The sequence below is a fragment of the Saimiri boliviensis genome, chromosome 1 (genome assembly GCF_048565385.1).
Source record: "Saimiri boliviensis isolate mSaiBol1 chromosome 1, mSaiBol1.pri, whole genome shotgun sequence".
NCBI lineage: Eukaryota > Metazoa > Chordata > Mammalia > Primates > Cebidae > Saimiri > Saimiri boliviensis.
The window spans coordinates 98,688,724-98,716,684 of record NC_133449.1 but is presented as its reverse complement, the minus strand read 5'-3'; the positions used below and the strand labels follow the sequence as shown (position 1 = coordinate 98,716,684).

The window sequence follows — 27,961 nt, the reverse complement described above, 5'->3', positions numbered from 1 at the left end:
GGCTTCACACCTGCGACCTCCACCTGCAACCTCTGCCTCCCGGGTTCAAGCAATTCTGGTGCCTCAGCCTCCTGAGTAGCTGGGACTATAGGCGCACGTCACCATGCCCAGGTAATTTTTTTGTTATTTTTAGTAAAGACAGGGTTTCACCATGTTGGCCAGGCTGGTCTTGAACTCCTGACCTCCGGTGATCTGCCCACCTCAACCTCCCAAAGTGCTGGGATTACAGACGTGAGCCACCGCGCCCACCTGATTTCCCATAGCTTTATGTACACAGATACACAAACTCCATAGTTTGTAACAGAGGAAAAAGTGGGCAGGGAGCCAGGGCCAAATAAGCTTGAGAAATCCTGGTTTAAGAAAAGTTAAATAGGTGTCTTTGATGGGATGTTCAGAGGCTGTGAAATACAAATGTTTGGATGGGTGCGGTGGCTCACAGCTGCAATCCCAGCACTTTGGGAGGCCGAGGTGGGCAGATCACTTGGGGTCAGGAGTTTGGGACCAGCCTAGCCAACATGGTGAAACCCCATCTCTACTAAAAATACAAAAGTTAGCCTTGCGTGGTGGTGGGCACCTCTAGTCCCAGCTACTTGGGAGGTTGAGGCAGGAGAATCACTTGAACCCAGGAAGCAGAGGTTTCAGTGAGCACCACTGCACTCCAGCCTGGGTGGCAGAGCAGGACTCCATCTCAAAAAAAAAAAAAAAAAATTACACACACACACACACACACACACACACACACACACACACACGAACGTGTTCTCTAATGTGAGCCTCCCAGAGGGGGAACGTATCCTCCAGAGCTCCCCAAATGCTTTCTGACCACAGACTCCTTTAGGCAGCTGCTTGGTGCACAAGAGCTCTGCAGATCGCACCCCGAGGAGCTCTAATCTCCAACCATCTCTTCCCATATGTGAGGAACCGAAATTGAATGCGATGAAGTGCATGTGACAGAGCCATGGCTACAACCCACACTCCCTGACTCACAGCCCCATGCTTCGTCCACATCACAGAGACACGATCTAGGCCCATCTACATTCAGGAGATGGTGAGGGAGGCCTTGCTGGAGGCCCATTAATCATGGGCCTTATATCGGAATCCAGGCCTCTTGAATTACAGCTGGGAGCAAAAAAAGGCCCACAGCACTGGTACACGCAGAAATACAGAACCACATTTAGGAGTTACATATTTATAGCATCTTTAAACACCTGCAAGAGTGGGGCCAGGGCCCTTGGGGGGATGAATCACACTATTGCAGCAGGCCTGGTAAAAGGATCTCATCCGAACAGAGCGTGAGGCCATGCTTGGAGCATGTTCTCAGCACACAGCCAGCAGATGCTGGAGACCAGTTAAAGGGCTGGGCCATGCCCCAGGCTTCCTGCTGCCATCAACAGAAAGGGCACAGAGGAGGTGACCTTCTGTGGGAGGCAGCAGGTGCATGCCCCTGCAGAGGCCGACTCCAAGGCCTTTCCCAGGCTTCCCAAGACAGAAGATTTAGATACCCCTAGACCAGGCTGTGCTTAATCTGAAAGCAGCCCCATGGTTCAGGATTCAGCCAGAGCAAGCCAGGCACAGCAGTTGGCTACTGGGCAAGGACTCATAGCCATGCAGGTCTGTGGGTAGAGAATGGAGACAAGATACCTTTGGAGAACAGTGGTTCTCAGGCTTGAGCAGGCATCAGAATCACCAGGAGGGAGCCAGGCACGGTGACTCAAACCTATAATTCCAGAACTTTGGGAGGCCAAGGTGGGTGGATCACCTGAGATCAGGAGTTTGAGACCAGCCTAGCCAACTTGGTGAAATCCCCTTCTGTACCAAAAATACAAAAATTGGCCGAGCGTGGTGGCACACACCTCTAATCCCAGCTACTTGGAAGGCTGAGGCAGGAGACTCACTTGAACCTGGGAAGTGGAGGTTGCAGGGAGCAGAGATCGTGCCATCGCACTGTAGCCTAGGCAATGGAGGGAGACTCTGTTTCAAAAAAAAAAAAAAAAAAAAAAAAAAACCACCAGAAGGGCTTGTAAACACACACACATTGCCAGTCCCCCATCCCAGGAGTGGCTGATTCAGCTGGTCTGGGGTGACTCTGACACTTCACATTGCTAAGTTCCCACTGGTACAGCACCTGCTGGTCTAGGGATGGCATTTTCAGGACTGCTGCTATAGCGTGCCCCCTGGAGGATGCCCTGAGCTCTGCTCTCACGCAGATCTGAGATGAATGTTGCCTCTAGTCTTAACCCCAGTTCTAGAATCTAAGCAGTGAAGCTTGAATTCTGGCTCTCAACCTGTAGCTATCTAGGAGACCAATACACAGAAATCTGAGAACAGAGGGAAATATTGCTTTAACATTTCATTTGTTTGACCTCTGAACTTTTTATTGGCCTCCTGCTCCCTAAAGGGTCCCCTGCTTCTGTTGGCTTAATGTCTCAGAACTTTGGTACCATTGGTCTCAGACACCACTTTGTCATCCACTATCTGGCGGCTGGTGGTCTTTCGGATGGTTTGCATGGAGTTGTTGCTGTCCAAGGCATCACCAAGATTGAAGTCCTTGCCATCTTCCAGCAGGTGACGGTAGGTGGCGATCTCAGCCTCCAGCTTGACCTTGATGTTCAGCAAGGCCTCGTACTCCTGGGCCTGGCACTGTCTCTCTGCCCAGGTCTGTGCCAGCTCTGACTCCAGATGCAGCAGGATCCCGTCGAGCTGTTCCATCTGAAGGGCATAGCGGACATCCACCTCCCTCAGGCTGTTCTCCAAGCTGGTCTTCAGATTTCTCAGAGTCCAGGTCCATCTCCAAGGACTGTACTGGAGATGTGGCCACGTGCTGACAGTATCTCCTCCATCACACACTGCGCTTCGTCCCAGAACCGCACAGGCCCTGCTCAGCTGGTGGCTGGCTCTGTGTGCACACAGCAGCCAGGAGCAGAAGTGCGCTAAGGCCTCTGGGAACAGTCAACACTGAGCAGCACAGGTCCTAGAAATGCTCTGCTAACAGATAGTATGGGGGCCCAGCAACATCAAACCCCCGCTGCCTGAGGCAGTGACCTTAGGCAAGTACCTTCTTTCCACTGAGAGGTTTGTTTTTAAAAAAATAATAGGACCTGGCAGGGTGTTGTGGCTCATGCCTGTAATCCGAGCACTTTGGGAGGCCAAGTTAGGTGGATCACATTGTCAGGAGATTGAGACCATCCTGGCCAACATGGTGAAACCCCATCTCTAATGAAAATACAAAAATTAGTTGGGTGTGGTGGCATGTGCCTGTAATCCTAGCTATTCAGGAGGCTGAGGCAGGAGAATCACTTGAACCAGGGACTCAGAGGTTGCAGTGAGCTGAGATCACATCATTGCACTCCAGCATGGCAACAGAGCGAAATTTCCATCTCAAAAAAAAAAAAAAAAAAAAAAAAAAAAAAAAAGAGCAAGATCTCCTGCTCCGTAGCCCAGCCTGGAGTACAGTGGTGTGATCACAACTCATTGCAGCCTGAACCTTGCAGGCTCAAGCAATCCTGCCTCAGCCTCCCAAACACCAGGCATTTTTTTTTTTTTTTTTTTTTGTAGAAATGGGGTCTCACTCTTTTCTGGTCTTGAAATCCTGGCTTCAAGTGATCTTCCCGCCTCAGCCACACAAAGTGTTGGGATTACAGGTGTGAGCTACTATGCTTGGCTAATTACAAAACTTTTTTCTTGGCCAGGTGCGGTGGCTCACACCTGTAATCCCAGCACTTTGGGAGGCGGAGGTGGTCTGATCACTTGAGGTCAGGAGTTTAAGACCAGCCTGGCCAACATGGTGAAACCCCATCTCTACTAATACAAAAATTAGCTGAGTGTGGTGGCTCGTGCCTGTAATTCCAGCTACTCGGGAGGCTGATACAGGCGAATCGCTTAAACCCAGGAAGTGGAAGTTGCAGTGAGCCGAGATCATGCCACTGTATTCCAGCCTGAGTGACAGAACAAGACTCTGTCTTTAAAAAAAAAATTTTTTTTTTTGTAGAGTCAGATGTCTCCCTACGCTGCCCAGGCTCGACTGCCTGGGTCCAAACGATACTCCAGCCTACGTCTCCAAAAGTGCTGGAATTATAGGTGTGAGCCACTGGGCCCAGCTTCTCTGTGGTTTAGAGACAGGATTCCAGGGTTGGGGAGGGGACATGGCTGACACCTCCCACGGGGCCAGCAACCCTGAACCTGGGGGAGCTTTTCTGATGGCCTCAAGGGGTGACATGCAGCAAACAAAGACCCTGACTTCCCCAGGGGGTGCTGGAAGAAGCCGTGGGGCCTCTGCTCATTCCATTTGGGATGTTTGCTCTGGGAGCCTCTGGCTGCCATGTAAGCAATCTAGGTGAGGCCACCATATAAAGAGACCAGAAAGAGTGAGACCAAAGTGGCCAAGGAGGGAAAGAGAGAGAGAGATTAGGGGGCAGGGAAGAGAAGGGGAAATGAGGAGAGTAGGCAGGGAGAGAGGCAGAGGGAGGGAAGGGAGAGGGAGATGCTGGAGAAGCCCTCTGTGTGTTCTCACAGCTTCAAGAGCCACTACCTGTCCATGACCATGTGACCATGCAGGAGCCTCGGGTAGAGCCGCCGAGCTCAGCCCAATCCACCCGCAGCCGTTCACCATGATAAATATTGTCGGAAGCTGTGGCTTGGGATTGATTTGTTACTCAGCAATAAAGTACCTTCTTGTGGGCCTTTCCTCCTTCCTCCGGGCATTCTGGCTTCCCCGGGAACACCTCACCACCCTACCTGCATCCAAGTCCTAGTCTCAGGTTCTGCATTCAAGAGAACCCAAAACGGCTGGATGCGGTGGCTCATACCTATAATCCCAGTAATACGGGAGGCTGAGGTACGCAGTGGATCACAAGGTCGGGAGATCAAGACCATCCTGGCCAACTTTTTGACCCATCTCTACTAAAAATACAGAAATTAGATGTGCGTGGTGGTGCTCCCCTGTAATCCCAGCTACTCAGGAGGTTGAGGCAGGAGAATCGCTTGAACCTGGGAGGTGGCGATTGCAGTGAGCTGAGATTGTGCCACTGCGCTCCAGCCTGGTAACAGAGCGAGATTCCGTCTCAAAAAAAAAAAAAAAAAAAGAGCGAGAGAGAACCCAAACCAAGACAACGACTGACTGGCTGGGCAGGGAAGACAATTCAGCTGGGGTAAGTAACCTGAGCTCTGGATTCTTCACCTAGAAAATGGGGAGAGTATCAGCGCAGCCTGAGATGCTTCTGAAGTGGATGGGAAAGAACCCAGGTGAGGAAGTCAGCATCTGGCAGCAGGTCTTGTTTGGGGCTCACTGGCTCAGAGGCAAATTCTAACCACCTTACCAGGTGTGATGGCTGTGCAGGTACCCTTCCTGCACCATCCCGACAGGGAAAGGGCACACAACTGTGACTGGGCTTGTGTGCTGGGGACCTTGGAAAACCCCAGCAAGGCAGGAGAGTGCCAGAAGGGAAACAGCTGGCTCTGTTCTTATAGTATTGTGACTGCATTTTTCTGATAGAGATAGCACACTACTTGCCATAATCTGTTTCTCTTGGCTTCTGTGTTTCTTTTCTAATCAAATTATCCCAATCGACACGCATCTAAGCAAACAGTTTCATTTTGGGTCATGAGGACTTATCGCTGCAATCAAGGATCTGAATGAAATTCCTGGCAAAATACAGTAATTAGAAACACAATGAAAGCAGAATTGAAATGTCCCAGCCTCCCACAACACTAAAAGGATGTCTGGTTAATTTCCGAATTATATTTAGGATCAACATGCAAGGGGTTCTTTTTTTCATACGGGCAGAGAAATTAGGACCAGAGAGCATTACAGTAACCACACAAGACTAGGAACGTAATTATAAAATAAACCATACTCTAGCAAGCAAATTATTTTAATGTGTTTCAAGAATTGAATACTCTGTATGGAATTAAAAACAAAGAAAAAAAGCAACGTGCAGAAAATTAATTAAAAAGAGTTAAGACACAGAATAACTTCGAATATCATAAAATCACAAATACAAAAGTGACAAATTAAAAAACACACACGATTGCAGATTTCAGTAACATCAGCAGCCAGAGCAGACCCAATTAATCACGATCATCAAATATCTCGCTGATTTTGAAAGGCGGCTTGTGGTTGATGATTTAACCTCAATCAATCCAAAGGACATGACGCATTGCTTACATTACAAGCTATCCGTAAAGATGGCTTTAAGTCACTCTGAAACGGTGGAGTCTCTTTTCTCCAAGGAAATAGACAAGGAAGGGGTTATCTACCTGCTCTGCTCCCCCTACCCCACCGGCCCCCAATACCAAATGTGTACATTCATTCAACTCTAGTAACTAAGGCAACCAAAGGACAATTTCTTTTCTTTTCTTTCTTTCTTTTTTTTTTTTTAGACAGTCTCGTTCTCACCCACGCTGGAGTGCAGTGGTGTGATTTCAGCTCACTGCAACCTCCACCTCTTGGGTTCAAGTGATTCTCCTGTCTCAGGCTCCCGAGTAGCTGGGACTACAGGTGCCTGCCACCAAGTCCTGCTAATTTTTGTATTTTCAGTAGAGACAGGGTTTCACCATGTTGGCCAGGTTGGTCTCAAACTCCTGATCTCAGGTGAAACATCCGCCTCGACCTCCCAAAGTGCTGGGATTACAGGTATGAGCCACTGCGCCCAGCCGCAAAGGACAATTTCTTGAGACCCCCACACACCTTTCAGAAGCCACACATACTATTCATGTTAAAAACAAAAACAAGAAATCAACAGCTTCTAAAGCTAAAGACAATGATTCTGTAAAGTGCAAGAATGGTTCACTGCTTCTGCTTTTGTGGATTTCACGTTAAGAATACTTTAAAAGAAAGGGTGGACAGGAGTAAACCAGGACCCAAGTCATATATATGATCAAGAAATGACCCGTATGGCAAAGGTGAGACATGGACCAGCCCTCAAGGTGTCTCTCCAACTCTGTGCACACCACTGAGGTAGGAGCTTTGGAAGAAACCCAGACCCTCTCAAGGGAGTTAAGGTTTCCTCTTGGCAAATCAGCTGAGGGTCTGAGACAGTCATACCCACGGGCCGCGTGCGACTTTGCATGCAAATTCACGAAATTCTAGAGCTGTACTGGATCAGCGACAAAGGACGAGATCCAAGACAAAGCCACAGGAGGCGAGGTCCTGGTGCAGACCACTGGCCATTTGTTGTCCAGCACAAATCAAGGGGCTGGAGGAAGGGGATGAGGTGGAAAACCCCGGCAGGCAGTCTACAAAATGGTTATTAGCAAATTGTATCAAAAAGTATCAAAACATTTCAAAAAACTCTTAAAACTGCCAGGCTTGGCAGAGGCACAGGACAGGTTCTCCACATGCCCGTGGCACTGTCCTATACTCCAGGCATTTATCCTGGAGGCCAGGATGCCACGCCCTTCCCTCCCCTCCCAGGCCCTCAGAGTCCATGGAGACACAGGAGGTCCATACCTCATCTGCACCTGCCTCTCCAGGCGGGTTCCAGCCACAAACTCTGAGAGCCACAAGGCCCGTGAGATGCTGCTATACCACAGAGGACCAGGGTGAAGGAGGAAGGTTGGTGGCTCTACAGAGGGTTGGGGGCGGCAGAGGTCCTTTCACTTCCCAATTGCTGCAAGTCACTGAATGGTCACGTGGCTTAGGGGCCAAGGTACACTGAACCACAGGTGAACACACCTGAGCTCACAAAGTAGGACCCTGGACTTCAGAGGATGAACCCCACTTCCCCTTCATCATTTGGGTGCCCACCTGAAAGCTGAACACCCCTTAGGGTTAGTTTCTGGGTCTCCATGAGGTCACCTTATCGTGAGTGGGGGCACTCAATAAAAATACACACATGTGGTTCTGCTCAGAGCAAGGTCTGAAGTCCCACTTGGTAGCCTCAATAAAATGGCAGAAGGATAAAAATACCAATTTCATGCCAAGTACAGTAAGTTGATAAAATAATCTCTGTGCATTTTAAACAGCAGAAAGATCGTTATAAGCAACAAGGGTTCATCAGCTGTCTACTCCCTCCCTTCTGTTAGGGTAATACATTTATGTCTTCAGCAAACAGCTTTCCAACTTGGGTAAGGCCCAAACCCCAAACTTGCAACTAACATGAAGTTACAACTTTAATTCTTTAGAAATGAAAAAAGCCCAAACCTAAATAGAAGCCTGCCAGGCTTATTTGGAAAGATTTTAAGAATAAAAAAGATCCAGGTGTCCTCAAAATTCCCGCAGAACAGCCTGAGGCACGGACAGTTTAACGACACGGTGACACACGTGGCTCTTTCCATCTCAAACGGCAGCCCGCAAGAGCCTGTGCCTTCATCACTCCGGTTAGAATCCCTACTATCCTGACTGCGCAGTTCAAAGGGCCACTGCATGGGTATAGCCCAAACTCTGCCCGTCGGAGTTAAGCACCATTTTATTTTTTTGAGACAGGGTCTCACTTTGTCACCCAGGTTGGAATGCAGTGGTATGAACATAGCTCACTGCAGCCTCAACCTCCCAGGCTCAGGTGATCCTCCCATCTCAGTCTCCCAAGCAGCTGGGACTGCTGCATGTCCCACCATCCCTGGGTAATCTTTTATATATATATATATATATATATATATTTTTTTTTTTTTTTTTTTTTTGGAGATGGGATTTTGCCATGTTGCCCAGGAGGCGTGATCTCTTCCATTTTCAGTTAGACTGCACAACTTTTCAACTTACAAACACAAGTAACAAAACCCTGCCCCAGGTACCACCACGTGGTACCCTTGTGCCCACCTATTGACCCCAACAAGCTCAAAAACCTTTCTTGTCACAGTGTAGTCACCAACAAATATCAGAAGTTGGCCCACAAGATGAAACTGGTTTATTCTCCTAAGGAGTGCTCCCAACCTGATTAATATTAGATTCCAAGCCATGTAAATTATAAACCACCTTAATAGTCTAGGAGAGACCACAAAATTTTAGGCACAGGATGTCGCCTGTAACACACGAGGCACAAGAAAATCAGAATGGAAGCCAGCAGTTCACCTATCTCCAGGGACAAGTCCCAGAAGCAAAACACAGAAGAGTTGGCTTAGGCTAAAAACCAGTGGCTCTCCCCTCCCCAGGGTCAAAGCTACCCTGCTCCTCAAATCACTCACAGTCTTTCTATGTGCTTTCCCCAACGGCCCGAGATTCAGGTCAAACCACCACCCATTTGTTCATGACCTAGGCTGAGCGGGGGAGGAGAGACCGCGTGTACCATTTCCTACCTTCTGAGGGGTCTTCAAGCAGTAAAACCTTTCCAGAATAGGGAGGAGGTGAGCTATCCCAAAGTCGGCAGAAGTTCTGCAAAACATGTTTTGCGGGGGCCTGGAACTAGGTATGAGATAAAGAAGAGTTTCAGGCTCAAAGAAGTCTGGAAATGCTGCGTTAATGGAAGGGTAAATGAATGCAGGACTTCTCAGAGCCTTTCATACACCAGAGCTGCAGAGCTCCAGAGTTCACAGCTTTTGGCTTTGTATGGCTTGCAGAGCCTCTCAACAGTCTGTACGCTGCCAGGGACTTCGCATGCAAATGACTAGCTAGCTAAATATGGAGACTGCTCACCTCACTCACAACGGAGGGCAGGCGCTTGGCTATTGAAGCTTTCAGTCCCGCAAATGCTCTCACCTCTCCTGCATGGCTACAGAAACAGACCAATGGAAACACAGTAAACCCTGCAGAGAAGGGAAAGGAGGTGCAGTAAAGCAGCAGAAGAAATGGAAATAAATGTCAACTAAGATTTTTTTCCTTGTCTAGTATCAATCTTATCACATTGATCCTCATCCACTTGGCCCGCTGAAAGCCCTCTTAAAGGGCAAGCGACATTGGTACCTGCTCCCAAAACTGTCTGCAGGAAGACTGGTGTTAGACTAGGAATGAAGATGAAGCACATCTTGAAGTCTCTGATCTCTGCCTTCAGCTCATTCACGCCTTCCTTGGCCCATGCTTAAAACCCACCACACTCCTATCCTCCCATGGTTCTGCGCATTTCTCATCCGCTTGGGCAGCCCAGAGCCCTCCTAAAGGGAAAGCAACACTGACACCTGCTCTAGGAGGAGTCAGTGCATCCTAAAAGGGATGCCATTAGGGTATGAACAGCTCAGAGACTGAGGAGCCCTGACAGCCTGAGGAGCCTGGAGGGTATTTCATCTAACCCTGTGGCCAAGGGGGATGAACGAGGGAACAAGCCTATTTCTTCAAGAATTTGCCCAGCAGCATGAAACTACTTAGCAGCAGCAAACTGGGGCGAGACCGGGCGTGGGAGTTGCGGGGAGACCCACTGCCTTCTCAGGGATCCACACGGTGCCTCGAGATAGAGTCAGAGAACAAATTCTGTAGCGATCACTTTTTCTTTCCTGAGAAATAAACAGATTTGGGGAGCTGAGGACATCAGTAATACAAAAGATAGTGAGCTCAGAAAAAAAAGAAAGCAAGCAAAAGGAAAAAAAAATGCACCAATTACAGAATAATATTTATAAAGAGCTTCACAACTATTTTCATTCTTGGCCTGTAACCTTTTAGAATTCAAGAAGGTTTCCAATGAGGAAAGCTGGAATTATTCAGAAGCAACGTTCACCTGCTATGGAGAATGGCTCCCTGCTGGGAAGTTGCCACAGTTCAGCTGACAGTCCAGGGAGCTGCGTGGCCCCCATCACAGGGGCCACGCACTCACTCCCTCACCCACCCACCCACCCTCCTGGGAGTCTTTGTGCTCTCACTCATAAAACAAACACACCTGACCTTGCCAGTGATTCCCAGATGTGGCTGATGCCCAGAATTCCAAGAACCAGTTAAAATACAGTTTCTGGGCCCCATCCCATCCCTGCTTCTGGTGGTTCTGGATTCTACAATTCTGAAGGGGCTCAGGAATCAGTATTCTTAAAAGCTCAGCCAGGTTTGGGGAGGCTTGGATTAGGTGATTTAAGATATATATCCCTTTGAGGCTGCAAGCGTCACTACAAAAATTGCTGAATAACCCAAGTGCCAGCTACTCTCAGAGGGACGGTGAGGAAGGACCCAAAGAGGAATGGCAACATGGGACAAAGACCTGCAAAGGTACAAGGGGGTTGCTCACTGCCTGGGCCCAAGGTTAGTTAGTCAAGCAAGATTATGCAAGTTATAGATAGTATTTAATTGGTTACTGTGATATCATAGAAATACCAAGAATCATAAAAGTAAAAAAAGCTGCTAAGTTGTACATCATGTTTCCAGAATTCTAAGAAGTTGCTGCTGGTCTACAGGGGCCTGGGCGGTGATGGGGGGGTCACTGGCCCCGGTCCTGGGGCCTCTTGCCTTTGCCTTTCTTCTTCTTGTCCTCCGGCTGCGGCTCCAGGGCGCAGACACAGGCGGACCCGCCGGCGATGGCCTTGGGCAGGTCGACGCCCCGGCTCCACTTGTCGGCCTCGCGGTCGTACACCTGCACGGTCTTGGAGAAGGCGGTGTTCTCCCAGCTGTAGCCGCCCAGGATGTAGATGCGGCCCTCCCACACCGCCACGCCTGACTCGCTGTTGGCGTGCAGCAGCGGCGCCACGCGGGTCCACTGGTTGCACTGCGGGCTGTAGGCCTCCACGCCCAGCACATCGAAACGCTCCATGGACTCGATGTTGTCGTCGCTGCCCCCGATGGAGTAGATGCTGTCGCCCAGGCTGCACATGCTGTGCCAGCCACGCGCTGTGGTCATGGGCCGCCGCTCCTCCCACACGTCCGTCCGGTGGTCGTAGCACAGCAGGTTCTTGCGGTAGGGGCCGATTTGGTAGTCGTGGCCCCCGGAGATGTACACAAAGTCTTTGTAGATGGTGCCTGCGTGGCCATATGTGAACCTGCAGAGTCGACGGGCACAGAGGGAGAGAGAGCTCAGGGCTGTGCCAGGCGTACCCTCCCTGAGCCTGGGAACGGCCTGCCGTCTTAGGGGCCATGAGGATTTAAGAATACTGGCAGTGGGCAGCCCACAATACTTTCTAGACAGCAGCTGTCATTAGCCAAGAAATGGCAGGTAAGGGCAAGGAAGCAGACAGCTTTGCAGTGAGGCCACCTGGGCCAGAACCCAGCTCCACCCTCTCTGGGTCTCCCTTACCCCATCTGGGAAATGGGGACAGTCACAGGACCATCACCCTTTTCCCAATGGCTGGAAATGATGAGAACAATGCACTGGCAGGCCCACACGCACCCGATGAATCACACATCAGAGAGGGAATCTGACGTACGGTACAATTCTAACTGCACTGGCACTCGGGAAAAGTTTGCCTAAACCATAGAGACAGCAAAATCAGTGGCTGCCAGGGGCCGTGGGGAGAGGGAAGGTAGGGTTGGATGGGGATTGCACGGGGGGTGTTTAGGGCAGTAAAATGATTCTCCATGATGGTATAATGGTGGATTCATGTTGCTCTGTGTTCCTCAAAACCCACAAAACTGTGCCAGGGGCTGGGCGCGGTGGCTCACGCCTATAATCCCAGCACTTTGGCCGAGGCGGGTGGATCACAAGGTCAAGAGATCGAGACCATCCTGGTCAACATGGTGAAACCCCGTCACTACTAAAAATACAAAAACTAGCCGGGCATGGTGGTGCATGCCTGTAGTTCCAGGTACTTGAGAGACAAGGCAGGAGAATGGCTTGAGCCTGAAAGGCAGAGATTGCAGTGAGCAGAGACTGTGCCACTACATGCCGGCCTGGGTGACAGAGTGGGACTCCATCTCGAAACAAGAAAAACAAAAACATGAGTGCTTAACCCGCACACTTCGACCTCTTGGGATGTATTCCACAGCAAAGACTGCTTCAGAAAGTCCACTGCTGGCTACAGCAACAGGGAGGTGGAACAAATGGTGTGCACCTTCTGCTAATCCCGTGACAATAACATCTGGCCTCAGGGAGACTGAGGAGGGTGAGGGTCGCCCTGGGGCACTCCCTGCACGTGGACACAGGTTCACAAGTGGCACCGTGTCTGCTCTGCATGGCAGTGCTGTGGAGCGGGCATGCTGATCACCTCACTCTACAGACGAGGAACTGAAGACCCACCGGGGTGAAGACCCCTGCTAGCATCTTAGATCTAGCACAGATACCGGCATCTCTGAGTTCCTCCTGGGCAACCTCAGGGAGGTCCTCAGGTCAGTCCCTCACCCTCTGAAAGTCAGTGAAGGCACAGATTCAGGCCACAGAGGGACGCACGTCTGTCGTGGTGGCAGAGCTGACCCTTGCCCTGAGTCTGAAACCGGAGCCCGGACTGTGCACCACCATGCCCTCTGCTCATCCTGTACCTGTTGCTACCGACAAGCCGCAAGATTTCTTTCCTGGAACTGGAGGCCAACATGCCCAGAATGTGAGGCACATGGACTGAACTATGTCCCTAAAACCATCCCGTTTGGAGAGCCTTCCTCCAAGCCCCAGATCACCTTGGCAAGCCGGCCACGTAGGACCAGGAGTCGGTCTTGGGACTGTACGTCTCTACTGAAGACAGTGCTCCGTTCTCATTCCGGCCACCGACGGCCACAAGCATGTCTTCGATGGAGGCAAGGTAGAAATCCACGCGGCGCTGGTTCATGAAGGCCACCTGTGGAAGTGAGACACCTGTACCTTCCCTTCCCCGAACACGAAACAGCATCAATACCTGGAGCTGCATTTCCCAAATGTGTCTGCGGAACACATAGCCCTGGAGGGTGAGACGGCGGCCAAGTGACTTTGGCAAAGGGAAATGCACCTGAATAAAAGGCCTTTTTCAGGTGGCAGCTCTGAGCCCCTAAGGTTTCCCTGAGACACCCCGAATCCCAAAATGGGGGATGGAGAGGCTCTGAATTCCCAAACTTGTCTGGTCGTGTGATCTACCCTGTGGATGGGAACTGTGTGGGTCATGGGGTTCACAACTGCTCATCTAGTGGTTTTCTGAAATAAAAATTCATCTTTCGCCTCCCCGCATCAGATTTTTAAAATCAGTCCCGACAGCTGTTCATGTTAAAACAGAGGAGGACATGGCACTCAACAGGAAATTAAACAGAAGAGGCCAAGTGCAGTGGCTCACACCTGCAATCCCAGCACTTCAGGAGGCTAAGGTGAGTAGATCATTAGAGGTCAGTAGTTTGAGACCAGCCTGGACAACATGGTGAAACCCCATCTCTACTAAAAATACAAAAATTCGCCAGGCATGGTGATGGGCACCTGTAATCTCAGCTACTTGGGAGGCTGCGGTACCAGAATTGTCTGAATCTGGGAGGCGGAGGCTGCAGGAAGCTGAGATTGTGCCACTGCACTCCAGCCTGTGCAACAGAAAAACCGTGTCTCAAAAATAAAAAAAATAAATAAAAAAAGAAAGAAAGAAAAAAGAAAAAGAAAGTAGAAGAGCCAACTTTTTTATTTTTTTGAGACTGAGTCTCGCTTTGTCTCCCAGGCTGGAGTGCGGCATGCAGTGGCACAATCTCAGCTCACTGCAGGTTCAAGTGACCCTCCTGCCTCAGCCTCCTGAGTAGCTTGGATTACAGGTGTGCACCATGCCCAGCTAATTTTTTTTTTTTTTTTTTTCATTTTTAAATTTTTACTTTTTATTTAGAGATGGAGTCTCCCACAGCCACCCCAGCTGGAGTGCAGTGGCGGGATCTTGGCTCAGTGCAACCTCCACCTCCTGGGTTCAGGCAATTCTCCTGACTCAGCCTCCCAAGTAGCTGGGATTATAGGCATCTACCACCACACCTGGCTAATTTTTTGTAAAGATGAGGTGTTTTTTTTGTTTGTTTTTTTTTTGAGACGGAGTTTCGCTCTTGTTACCCAGGCTGGAGTACAATGACGCGATCTCAGCTCACTGCAACCTCTGCCTCCTGGATTCAAGCAATTCTCCTGCCTCAGCCTCCCGAGTAGATGGGATTACAGGCACGCGCCACCATGCCCAGCTAATTTTTTGTATTTTTAGTAGTGACGGGGTTTCACCATGTTGACCAGGATGGTCTCGATCTCTTGACCTCGTGATCCACCCGCCTCGTCCTCCCAAAGTGCTGGGATTACAGGCTTGAGCCACCGCACCCAGCCAAGATAGGTTTTTATTAGAGATGGGGTTTCACTGTGTTGGCCAGAATGGTCTCAAACTCCTGACCTTGAGATCCATCCGCCTCGGCCTCCCAAAGTGCTGGGATTACAAACGGGAGCCACCACACCCAGCCAATTATTTGTTTTTTTTTAGTAGAGACAGGGTTTCACCATATTGGCCAGGCTGGTCTTAAACTCCTGAAATTAAGTGCTGCGCCCGCCTCAGCCTCCCAAAGTGCTGGGGTTACAGGCGTGAGCCACCACACCTGTCCTCTGTCCTTTTTTAAAAAAACAAATCCGGGCCGGGCGCGGTGGCTCACGCCTGTAATCCCAGCACTTTGGGAGGACGAGGCGGGTGGATCACGAGGTCAAGAGATCGAGACCATCCTGGTCAACATGGTGAAACCCCATCTCTACTAAAAATACAAAAAATTAGCTGGGCATGGTGGTGCGTGCCTGTAATCCCAGCAACTCAGGAGGCTGAGGCAGGAGAATTGCCTGAACCCAGGAGGCGGAGGTTGCTGTGAGCCGAGATGGCGCCATTGCACTCCAGCCTGGGTAACAAGAGCGAAACTCCGTCTCAAAAAAAAAAAAAAAAACAAATCCAAGCAGAACACACAGGGAGTAAGGCCCCACATGAGGGGCTCAGGCTGCCACTGCTGCCAAGCTTTGGGGAGGAGGATCCAAGGCCAGGGACCCCTTTACCCCTTTCTAGTAACAAGGCTTTGACCTTGAAGGGTGGTCTCAGATTTCTGATAATAAAATCAAAAGGTCAGCTGGAGTCCATTCTAACTGAGTCTCAAGCTTCGAACAGCACTGAGCTGGGGGTGAGGCTGAGGTTTGAATACAAAGACTGAGACGGATCTCCCCCGCCAGGCAGCGGGGGACTGGAGAGTGCTCCCAGCAGAAAGCAGACACCTTCCCTACACCAGGGGCTTGCCAACCAAGATGAGCTACCGCACCCACCACCCCAGGCCCTGGAAGGGCAGCATCCCTCCATGAATTCCCACAAGGGGAATCCAACGTGTGGCGAGGACGAGAAACTGAAATTCCCCCACTATGACTTAGCCAGGCTGGGACGAGACCTCAGGTCTGACATCAAGGCCCACACTCTTCCCAGAGTCAGGCCACACTACATGCCCAACCGCAGGTGTGAGCCCTAGGGGCCTCCTTAAACTACCTCCCAAAATGCTCCCAGAGAAGCCCCGCAGGGACTCCAGTACCTGGGGACACTGAACCACGGATCAAATATCTAAACCCATGCTACTGCCCAATATGGCAGCCGTGCCTCATGTGGCCGTATACGCTTACACGCCAATCAGTTAAAGCGAAATAAAATTGAAAACTGACTTATTCGGTCAAAGCAGCCACATTTCAGGTGCTCAGTCGCCACGTGCGGTTGGGGGCTACCATACTGGGAAGTGCAGACAAAGGCCCTTCCATTCACACATAAAGCCCCACCAGGCAGCACTGCTCTGAGCAATGAAGGGACCCCTCGAAGTGGGGGGTTGATCAGCTGCCCCGCCCCCTGTCCAGTGTGTGGGCCCGGGGTATGCCACCTGTCGCTTTATCGTCACATCTCGTTCAGAAGCAGGAGAGTTGTCAAGGCCCCAGAGAGGTAAGGAAAGTCAAGGCTAGGTTAAGAAAACCGAGAGAGTCCTCAAGAGAAAAGAAATAATCTGGCTTTAATCTCACCTTGATCCACTGTTTACAGCGGGGGTCATACCTATAAAGAAGATTGGAGGCCGCATCCCCTCCGTTGTCCCGTGAGAAGCTGCCGCCGGCGATGAAGATGAAGCCCCCCAGCACCGCCACACAGTGATGGCTCCGCCGGGCGGGCAGCGGCGTCTCCTTGACCCACTGCTCGCTCTTGGCGTCCAGGTAGCAGGTGTCGTCACTGAGCTCCAGACACCCCTCGGAGACCTCGCCGCCCACGAACAGCAGGCGCTCCTGGTTGGTGCGCAGCGCCGTGCGCTTGGTCTGCATGACAGGCTGGGCCGCCACGTTGTTGTGGTAGCGCAAGGCCTCCTCGATGAAGCCCTCGCAGTTGGCCTCCTTGGGCAGCAGCGAGCACACGGCCGGCTTGACGCGGTGCAGGAGGTCGTTCTTGGGGATGAGCGGAAAGTGGATGTTCTCCAGCACCTGGCGGGCATGGGCCTCGCGCTCCGGCTGCTGCGTCAGCCACTGCAGGGCGGCCTGCAGGAGGTCGTGCTCACACTCCCGCTGCACCTCGCTGCTGCTCAGGTAGACACACAGCTTCTGCATGGAGACGTTCTGCAGGAAGTCAGGCGTGAAGGACAGCGTGCCAAAGTGGTTCAGGATGAAGCCGTCGATGAAGGCGTCCAGCCGCTTGAGGCTGTAGATGGAGGCCAGCTCCTGCAGGTACAGGTAGTTGTCCTCGCTCACCTCCTGCTCCAGGTACTCACAGCAGAAGTCCACCACCGTCCAGATCTGCAGCAGGTGGGCCGTCTCCAGGACGTAGTCGATGTTGCCGCCGTCCAGCACCAGCTCCCCGCCATACAGGAAGTCCACCACGGCCTTCAGCCCGATGTAGGAGGCGCCGATCAGCTCCACCTCCTTCTGGAAAGCTTCCCGCATGCCGATGGTAAACATGGAGTTGAAGTAGTCGCTGCACACGGCCAGCAGGTTACGGTGGGCTGGCACACGCTGCTCATCGGCCACGAGGACGATGTCGCAGAAGAGGCCGCGCAGACGCTGCTCGTTCAGCCGCTGCAGCACGGTGGTTGAGTGGTCGGCCCAGCGGTACACCTGGACAGAGAACACAGGTCAGAGACGGCACAGCAGCCTGCTCGGTCCTGGACCAACCCGGTGGGTCCTGACCAGCATTCTCAACAAGATGAAATGGAAGAAAGCAGGAAACAAAATGCTGCGTCAGAGGGCGCTGCAGGAGGTACAGGAGTTTCTGCCTACGCATGTGTATCGTGTTTGTTTCCTTTTTCTTTTTTTCTTTTTTCATTTTCTTTTTTCTCTCTGTCATCCAGGCTGGCATGCAGTGGTATGATCTAGGCTCACTGCAACCTCCACCTCCTGGGTTCAAGGATTCTCCTGCCTCAGCTTCCCAAAGTAGCTGGGACTATAGGCATCTGCCACCACATCCAGGTAATTTTTTGTATTCTGAGTAGAGACGGTATCACCGTGTTAGCCAGGATGGTCTCGATCTCCTGACCTTATGATCTGCCCACCTCGGCTTGTGCATGCCTGCTGTCTCTCTCTTTTTTTTATTTGAGACAGAGTCTTGCTCTGTCGCCCAGGCTGGAGTACAGTGGTGCGATCTCAGCTCGCTGCAACCTCTGCCTCCTGGACAGAGGATGGCTACAGCCTGGCGTGGCCAACATGGTGAAACCCTGTCTCTACTAAAAATATGAAAATTAGCCAGGCATGGTAGTGTGTGCCTGTAATCCCAGCTACTTGGGAGGCTGAGGCAGGAGAACTGCTTGAACCCAGGAGGTGAAGGTTGCAGTGAGCTGAGATCACGCCGCTGCACTCCAGCTTGGGAGACAGAGCAAGAACTCTGTCTCAAAAAAAAATCCAGAAAACCCCCAATCCAAACAACAAGACCGTTCAAGCCAGGCATGGTGGTTCATGCCTGTAATCCCAATGCTTTGGGAGGCTGAGATGCGAGAATCACTTGAGGCCAAGAATTCAAGACCAACCAGGGCAACAAAGCGAGATTCCTGTCTTTACAAAGAAAATAAAAATTAGTGTGGCGGCATGGGCCCGTAGTCTCAGCTACTCAGGAGGCAGAGGCAGGAGGATTGCTTGAGCCCAGGAGCTTGAGGGTGCAGTGAGCCATGACTGTGCCACTGCACTCCAGCCTGGGCAACAAAGCGAAATCCTGTCTCCACATAAATAAATAAGTAAAAGATAAATTCAACATAGGGAGAAACAGATGATTCAAAACTATCGCATAGCTAGCTGTTCTATTCAAGGGTGACTGAGGTAAAGACCTGGCTGGGCGCTAGGCCAGGAAAGGGAAAATGTAATGGGAGGAAGGAAACTGACCAAGGACTATTAGGTATTAGCAGCTATGGGTTGATTTTTTTTTTTTTTTTTTTTTTTTGAGACAGAGTCTTGCTCTGTCGCCAGGCTGGAATGCAGTGGTGCAATCTCGGCTCACTGCAACCTCCATCTCCTGGGTTCAAGCGATTCTTCAGCCTCAGCCTCCCGAGTAGCTGGGACCACAGGTGCATGCCACCACGCCCGGTTAATTTTTGTATTTTTAGTAGAGACAGCGTTTCACCATGTTGGCCAGGATGGTCTCAGTCTCTTAACCTTGTGATCTGCCCACCTTGGCCTCCCTAAGTGCTGGGATTACAGGCGTGAGCCACTGCACCCGGCCGGGGTTGAATTTTTTTTTTTTTTTGAGATAGGGTCTCACTCTGTTGCCCAGGCTGGAGTGCAGTGGCAGGATCACAGCTCACTGCACCCTTAACCTCCTGGGCTCAAGTGATTCTCCCACCTCAGCCTCCTGAGTAGCTGGGACTACAGATGTGTGCTGCCATGCCTGGTTAATTTAAGAAATTTTTTGCAGAGACAAGGTCTCACTATGTTACCCCTGACCTCCTGTGCTCAAGTAATTCTCCCACCTTAGCCTCTTGAGTAGCTGGGACTACAGGTACACACTACCACACCTATCTCATTTCTTTTTTTTTTTTTTTGAGTGGAGTTTCACTCTTGTTGTCCAGGCTGCAGTGCAATGGTGCAATCTTGGCTCACAACCTCCGCCTCCCTGGTTCAAGTGATTCTCCTGTCGCAGCATCCCGAGTAGCTGGGATTACAGGCGTGCACCACCACGCCTGGCTAATTTTGTATTTTTAGCAGAGACAGGGTTTCTCCACATTGGTCAGGCTGGTCTCAAACTCCCAACCTCAGGTGATCTGCCCACCTTGGCCTCCCAAAGTGCTGGGATTACAGGCGTGAGCCACTGTGGCCAGTCCACCTGTCTGATTTTTGTAATTTGGAGGGACAGGGTTTCCCTAAGCTGCCCAGGTTCTGAATTCTTAAAAGCTACTTCTTAACATGTGTCCTCCAGCAGTGGGTTTTATTTTTTTCTTCCCCTTTGAATCTTCTTTTCCTTGCCATGTATGCATTTGTCATTGAGAGGCTTGATTTCCCTGTGGTATTTCCACGTCTAGTCAATTCCAACAGCAATTACAGGAGCAGGCCGCGTTCTCACAACCTGCAGACGATGCCACGCAGATAGTACCTGCTGTTTCCTTCCAAGTGCAGAGAGCCAGGCTCCACTGCTCTTCCATTACATGCTGGCTTTTCGGTTCACAGGTCAAATGCATGGATATCTCTGTTTATCCTGGTTACTCACAGAGAGCGCCAGGTTGGCCTACAATTGGCTTTTTAAAAAAATTTCATTTTTAGAAACAGGGTCTTGCTCTGTCACCCAGGCTGGTGTGTAGTTGTAGATCAGAGACCACTGCAGCCTCAAACTCCTAGGCCTGGCTGGGCACGGAAGCTTACGCCTGGAATCCCAGCACTTTGGAAGGCCGAAGCGGGTGCGTGAACTGAGATCAGGAGTTCGAGACCAGCCTGGCCAACATGGTGAAAGCCCCTCTCTATTAAAAATACAAAATTAATGCTCGCTTTAGCAGCACATATACTAAAACTGGAACGATACAGAGAAGATTAGCATGGCCCCAGCACTAGGATGACACGCAAATTCGTGAAGCGTTTCATATTTTTTTATGAGTATAAAAAAGGAAATTAAGAAAAAAAATACAAAATTAGCTGGGTGTAGTGGCAGGTGTCTGTAATCCCAAATACTCAGGAGGCTGAGGCAGGAGAATTGCTTGAAGCCCGGAGGCGGAGGCTGCAGTGAGCCGAGATCACCCTGTTATACTCCAGCCCGGGCAACAAAAGCAAAACTCCATCTCAAAACCAAACCAAACCAAAACAAAAACTCCTAGTCTCAAGCAATCCCTCCGCTTCAGTCTCTTTAGCAGCTGGGACTATAGGTGTGTGTCAGCATGCCCAGCTATTTTTTACTTTTGTTTTCTGTAGAATTGGGGTCTCACTACATTGCCCAGGCTGGTCTTGAGCTCCTGAGTTCAAACGATCCTTCTGCCTCAGCCTCCCAATATGCTGGAATAACAGGTATGAACCACTGTGCCAGGCCTCAGCTTCTAATTAAGCAGGAATGGTCTGGGCTCCTACAGACATTAACTGGAGGACCCTCTTGGGTGCGAGCTAAAGGAAGGAAATTAATTGATCAAGTAATAGTGCAGGCTTAGTGGACTGGAGATGCAAGTAAGGGCATGAGGCTGTCTGCCAGCTGGAGCCCCGGCTGTCTCCACACTGGCAGGGTGCTGGCCCTACCATACTTAGACGGAGACACACACAACTCCAGACCTCAGTGTAAAAAGAGGGGAAGAGCCCCACGGGCAGGCCTTTGGAAAGCCCCAGCTAACAGCTGCCAAGGGGGAAGCCTTCGCCCCAGTGAGCTGGAGCAGGGGCAAGAGCACTGTGGTTTTACAGGGGATTACAGGGTATCTGTTCTAAGTGGGCTGGAGTGATGCTGTACACGGGTCTCAGCTGCAACCTGCTTCTGGTGTTTTAGCACAGCTGCATAGATGACAACTTCCCCAAAACACATGCACACGATTTCCCTTTTTTTTTTTTTTCATACGGAGCCTTGCTCTGTTGCCCAGTTTGGAGTACAGTGGTTCGATCTCAACTGCAAACTTTGCCTCCCGAGTTCAAGTGATTCTCCTGCCTTAGCCTCCTGAGTAGCTGCCATTACAGGCACGTGCCACCACACCCAGCTAATCTTTGTTTCTTTTTTCAGATGGAGTTTTGCTCTTGCTGCCCAGGCTGCAGCGCCACGGTGAGACCTCGGTTCCCTATAACCTCTCCCTCCCTGGTTCAGCTGATTCTCCTGCCTCAGCCTCCTAGGTAGCTGGAACTACAGGCATGTATCACTATGCCTGGCTAATTCTGTATTTTTACTAGAGATAGGGTTTTGTCATGTTGGCCAGGCTGGTCTTGAACTCCTGACCTCAGGTGATCCGCCAGCCTCGGCCTCCCAAAGTGCTGGGATGACAGGCATGAGCCACTGCACCTGGCATGGAGCATGCGCAAATATATATATATTTTTTTTTTTGTTTTGTTTTTTTAAGTAGAGGCAGGGTTTCACCTTGTTGGCCAGGCTGGTCTCAAACTCCTGACCTTAGGTCATCCACCCACCTCAGCCTCCCAAAGTATTGGGATTACAGGCATGAGCCACTGCAGCTGGTCGATTTCAAGGGACATCAGTAACAGAGTTTCAGCATTTCAGGTAATTTAGAAGCTCCAATCCACAGCATTCTCTGATGGCAGGAGTCCTGTTCATTTCTGTATTTCTTATTTTAGTACCTTAATCAAATGCAAGGCCCAGCAGAGGGAGAAACTAAGGCAGTCAGGGGCTTATACCTGGGAGGAGGCAGGGGTACAGGGTATTAGATGTGGGAAATGAACTTAGCCTCAGCATGGAGCAACACATTGTATTTTTTTTTTTTTTTTGAGACAGGATCTTGCTTGGTCACATAGGTTGGAGTTCAGTGGTGCAATCATAACTCACTGCAACCTCTGCCTCCTGGGCTCAAGTAAACCTCCCACCTCAGCATCCCGAGGATCTCGGACTACAGGTGTGTGCCACCATGCCCAGCTAATTTTTGTGTCTTTTGTAGAGACGAGGTTTAGCCATGTTGTCCAAGCTGGCCTCAAACTCCTGAGCTTATGAGATCCTCCCGCCTCAGCCTCCCAAGGTGCTAGGATTACAGGAACCACCCACTGTGCGTGGCTGAGCAACACATCTTAGGGCCGACAGGTGAACAGCCTGGGCACGCGGTGGGGAGACAACGACATGCTGAGAATGCACAGTCTACCACCTCAGACTACACCCAGCAACACGGTGGGTCTCAGAGGCACAATGTGGAGCAAGGGAAACCAGACACACCGCAGATCCCATTTAAACGAAGCTCAAACGCAGACTGAACCACTGTGGTGGGGCTGGGACAGTGACTGTCTTGAGTGTACTGTCTGGGAGGATTTGGTAGGGTTCTGTTTTTTGCCCATCTGGCTGCTGGTAATAGTTGTGTTTAATGTCTAGAAATTCACAGGTACACTTTAGATTTGGGCACTTCTTTTTTTTTTTTTTTTTTTGAGACAGTTTCACTCGTTACCCAGGCTGGAGTGCAATGGCGCGATCTTGGCTCACCGCAACCTCTGCCTCCTCAGTTCGAGCAATTCTCCTGCCTCAGCCTCCTGAGTAGCTGGGATCACAGGCACGTGCCACCATGCCCAGCTAATTTTTTTTTGTATTTTTAGTAGAGACGGGGTTTCACCATGTTGACCAGGATGGTCTCGATCTCTTGACCTCGTGATCCACCCGCCTCGGCCTCCCAAAGTGCTGGGATTACAGGCTTGAGCCACCGCGCCCGGCCTGATTTGGCCACTTCTTAAAAATAAAGTTAGAAACAGGCTGGGTGCAGTGGCTCACGCCTGTCATCCCAGCACCTTGGGGGGCCGAGGCAGGTGGATCACAAGGTCAGGAGATTGAGACCATCCTGGCCAACAGGGAGAAACCCCGTCTCTACTAAAAATATAAAAATTAGCCAGGTGTGGTGGTGTGCCCTGTAGTCCCAGCTACTTGGGAAGGCTGAGGCAAGAGAACTGCTTGAACCTGGGAGGCAGAGGTTGCAGTGAGCCAAGATTGTGCCACTGCTCTCCAGCTCGGAAGCGAGTGAGACTCTGCCTCAAAAAAAAAAAAAAAAAAAAAAAAAAAGTGAGAAACATCATCAAGTGACACCGAAACCTAGTCCTAATAAGCTTGGTTCAGAGAGAAACAAAGTCAGCGTCCTGGCGGTAAGGGACAAACATTTCCAGTGCCGTCAAACTTAGAAAGCAGCACTATCTCCCAAGCCAAGCCCTGAAACAAAGGCCTTCTGAGCGAGCAGCGGGACCTTGCTGGGTTCTCACATTCGATAAAGCTGGACTTGGCAGGAACCTTCTTGGTGAACTCACGTGGGAATAGGAGGTCATTTCTCGGGACAGCCAACCTCTCTTGAAAACGACAGGCAGTTTTCTTTTAGAATATGTAGGCTCTCTTTTCCCCCTTTTTCTCTAATCTATAGGCTGCTCCCAACTCCCTTCGTCTACAGCAGTGTTTGTCTTTTTTTCATTATCACCCCTGCAAGAAGGCTTTTGAGATTTTTCTCCAATAGCCTTCCCAGCAAAATTTTAATACCACAGTGTGCTCATGTACTGTGTATATATAATTGTGTATTATGCATAAAAGGAGTAAAATTCCTTCCACCCTCCCAAGAATCAATTTTCACCCACTTCAGGGCAACATCATACTCATTGAGAATCTATGATCTGAGGTGACCAGAGAATTTAATCTCCAAAAGGGATACCTCTAAAGAACAGAAGGCACTACGAATATTTATAATAAGGAGACAGTTGTAACCAGGAACCTCATGCCAGTGCCCCCACCTCCCCCACCCCCAATCTTTATCACCAGCAGCTGTGGGGACAGGAGTTTGTGGAAAGTATAGCAGCAGCTCTTGCTCTTGGATTTCAATGTGGCAGGTGGGGCCAGGCTACATATTTCTTTCTTTTTTTCTTTTTTTTTTTTTATTTGAGACGGAGTTTTGCTCTTGTTACCCAGGCTGGAGTCCAATGGCGCCATCTTGGCTCACCGCAACCTCCGCCTCCCGGGTTCAGGCAATTCTCCAGCCTCAGCCTCCTGAGTAGCTGGGATTACAGGCGTGCACCACCATGCCCAGCTAATTTTTTGTATTTTTAGTAGAGACGGGGTTTCACCATGTTGACCAGGATGGGCTCGATCTCTTGACCTCGTGATCCACCCACCTTGGCCTCCCAAAGTGCTGGGATTATAGGCTTGAGCCACCGCGCCCGGCCAGGCTACATATTTCTAATTAAAACTCCCCCAGTAGCTTGGCTCAGGGAACTCATCCTCACTTGCTGTTGGGTCCCAGGGAGTCATGACTGGAGACAAGGACCCCAGGCCCTTAAGCTCCAGGTACACAGTGTGCTGTCCTCACCCTGAGGTAGAAGGCTGGGTTCTCCATGGACCTGTCCTTGGAGTTTTTGAGCCCCAACATGGGTATGGGAATCCCACAGTTTTCTTCCTGTCCCACCCACCTCCTCGGGTTGATCAATGAGTCAAGTTTTTACACAGAGAAAGCTCTGGAATGTCACACCAAAAAACGAAGACGTCTGGCCATAGCATCTCTAACATCCCTCATACTTCCCACTGAGTTTGTGACAGTTTCCACTCGTTGCCCATTTCTACCTTTGTCATTAAGGAGATTAACAACACCAATGACAGAAAAATTAGTCTGTCATTAGAAATGAGTGAATCAGAAAAAGGATCGCACTTGTAGGCAATTTTGCACAGGTGGTGAGGGAACATCCACAGACCTTTGACGATTCGCTGATCTTGTATGGCCGAGACACTCGAGTCTGCCTGCTTCCCTCCATCATTAAAGAGATCTCAGCCCTAGGAGAAGAACAGGATTTCTGAGCATGCAGTGGTAACTCTAAGTCATTCATTAATTTCAGGCCCTGCTGGCAGATACCAAGGACAGTGAAAACAGTCACAGGGAGGAAGGAGGGAGGGAGGGAGGATGGTGCACTACAAAGAACTCTTTTACGCTGAGTTGAGAAAAAGGCTGTTAGAATTGGACGGAATACTTAACTCGCATTCCTTTATCATCTAAAATCTGCCAACAGCATGTCATTTACTCCACTTCCTACAAATAATGACCTTTTGGCTACATCAAGGTTATAATGATGTTATAATTTCGGAGCCCAGACTACACCCTGGAACCAAGCTAAGGGACTGACATGTGCCATTTAACCCCCACAAAGATTATACTTGGCCAGGATGATATCGTTTATCCCATTTCCCAGATGAGGATATTGATCTTACGGTCACAAAGCTAGTAAATGGCTGAGAATCACACCTGGGTCTGTCCAGCTTCAAAACCTGGACCCATCACATGACACATGGCTGAGTGAGGCCCAGGGTTTGACACTATCACACTTTAAAAATATCATGATGTGGGTGAGCATGGTACAGTGATGACTACCACGTTCACAGTACATTCTAGACACACACTGTCCCCAAGTGCTTCTCCATGTCTTCACTCACTCAGTCCCCACTGCAACCCCATGAGGCCAGCACTGCAACTGAAGGATGCTGAGAGCAGTGAGGTGACGTAAGCTGCCCAGTGTCACACAGCTCAGGGAAGCTTCCAGGCTCTTAACTCTTAGGCTACACTGCCTGGCCCTTGGGTGGGGAGATGCCTCCAGGCAGAGTTGGTGGGGTGAGGTGCTTCAAAAAAGGAGGGGAACACAGAGAAGGGACTTTGCCAACTAACACTAGCACAAGTCACATACTAAGGTTTTAAAGCGGATTTTTTCCCCCTGCTATTTGAGTTCATGAGAAGAGTCTGTTACCTACTGAACAAACAGCCTTTACTAATACAGAACAATGTGACAAGAAATCAGCACTGTTCTTAGATAACTGGGGACTCCGGTGTTCCCATGGGAGGAATGAATTAGGGCACAGTCCGTCCTGTGCAACTGCCCTAGGGAGAGAAGGGGCAACTAGATTCGCTCGACAAACTAGGAACTTTGTGGCAGTGACAAGCTGTTCCCACCCCCGGCCCTGCTGACTGTTGGAGAGCCCAGATGCCGGAGGGCCCAGAGAGGGAAGAGAAAAGCAGCGTTGGTGCAGTGCCCACAGCGGCCCCGACTTCATTCCACCTTCACCCTCCGAGACAGGTGCCACCGTGGCTCCCACAGTGACACCCGGTGCTCGGGTGCCCCGGTGGGGGGGGGAGGCCCAAGGTCACAGAGCAGAAAGCAGCAGGTGTCCTTTCTCTCCACCACCCCAGGCAGCCTGCCCGGGCTAAGCCTGGCCCTCTAACGCTCAACGCTTTTTTTTCTAGGCCAAGATACCTAGAGAGTTTCCGGGGACGGAGGCTCCTCGCCGCCTCCTGCAAGTGGGTGGGGGTGGGGGCTGATTTCCACCCGTGTTGGACGTCAGCGGCCTCCGATTCTTTCTAGAAGCAGGTGAAGGGTCAAGGCCACCCCCCCCCCCACACACACAGTGACAATCCCAAGTCACTGTAGGAGGTCTTCCAGTAAACACCGGACGCAGGCCCCATCCGGACCGGAGGGTTCCCAGGGGGCCTCCTCCCCAAGCTCCCTCTCGACCTCAGCGTGGGAGGAAGCGACGCTGCGGACACCGACTCGCCGGTGGGGTCTCCTGGGGCGCCGCGGTCGCTCGCTCGGACCCTGCAGTCCCGGCGGAACCCGGCGCAACCGCCGCCCTGGCAGGCTTGAGCCGCCGGCGAGGAGGCGGAGCCGGGACGGCCTCAGCGGGAGCCACTCACCTGCCACGCACGGGGCGGGCCGCACAGGCCGCACCTGTGTCACCTGCGGGGGCGGCGGCCCCTCCCCCGGCCTCTTCCCCTGGCCGCGGCGACCCTACTTGCCCACCCGCCCGCCCCGGCACCAAGGGGCGCAGGGGGTCGCGGCTCGCGAGGGCCGGGGACCCTCCCGATCTCCGCCCGCCGCCAGGCGCGGCTTCCCGGCGGTCCTGGGCTGGAGGGTGCGCGCGCACGGTGGCCCACCTGGCAGGACACGTTACGGACGCGACGCGGGCAGCCCGGGCGGCGGGGCCGCGTGGTCGGGGCGGCGGGGCCCGGGCGCAGGAGCCCCCCGGCCGGCCCGCTGCGCAGCCATGGCTCCGCCAGGAAGTGCAAGGCCGAGGGCGGAGGCGGCGCGCGCGGCCAATGGCGGCGGCCGTGGGGAGGCGGGGCCTGGCGGCGCGGGGCGGGGCCTGCGGCCGGGGGCGGGGCGCGGGGGCCGCTGGGAGTGCCCGCGGGGAGGCGGGGCCCGGCGGCGCGGGG

General features: G+C 51.4%; 1 protein-coding gene and 1 non-coding gene across 4 annotated transcripts; one reads left to right on the top strand and one right to left on the bottom strand.

Annotated features, from left to right (window-relative positions):
* Positions 1–8,565: 8,565 nt before the first annotated feature.
* KLHL36 (kelch like family member 36) lies at positions 8,566–27,857 on the bottom strand. 3 transcript variants are annotated; one of them, XM_039460112.2, is made up of 5 exons: positions 27,683–27,857; positions 25,461–25,539; positions 16,701–17,774; positions 13,388–13,545; positions 8,566–11,820 (listed from the first exon to the last, which is right to left on the bottom strand). In XM_039460112.2, the coding sequence occupies exons 2-5, from the start codon at positions 25,521–25,523 to the stop codon at positions 11,265–11,267; spliced, it is 1,851 nt and encodes a 616-aa protein (XP_039316046.1). In that variant the 5' UTR covers positions 25,524–25,539; positions 27,683–27,857; the 3' UTR covers positions 8,566–11,264. The 3 variants fall into 3 exon arrangements, with proteins under 3 accessions (XP_039316046.1, XP_039316049.1, XP_010331966.1); XM_039460115.2 differs by lacking the exon at positions 27,683–27,857 and adding an exon at positions 27,443–27,531; XM_010333664.3 differs by lacking the exon at positions 27,683–27,857 and adding an exon at positions 27,006–27,389.
* Positions 20,614–20,720, top strand: LOC120361971 (U6 spliceosomal RNA). The gene has a single exon (XR_005577999.1). It is a non-coding gene; the product is annotated as a U6 spliceosomal RNA (small nuclear RNA).
* Positions 27,858–27,961: the final 104 nt, after the last annotated feature.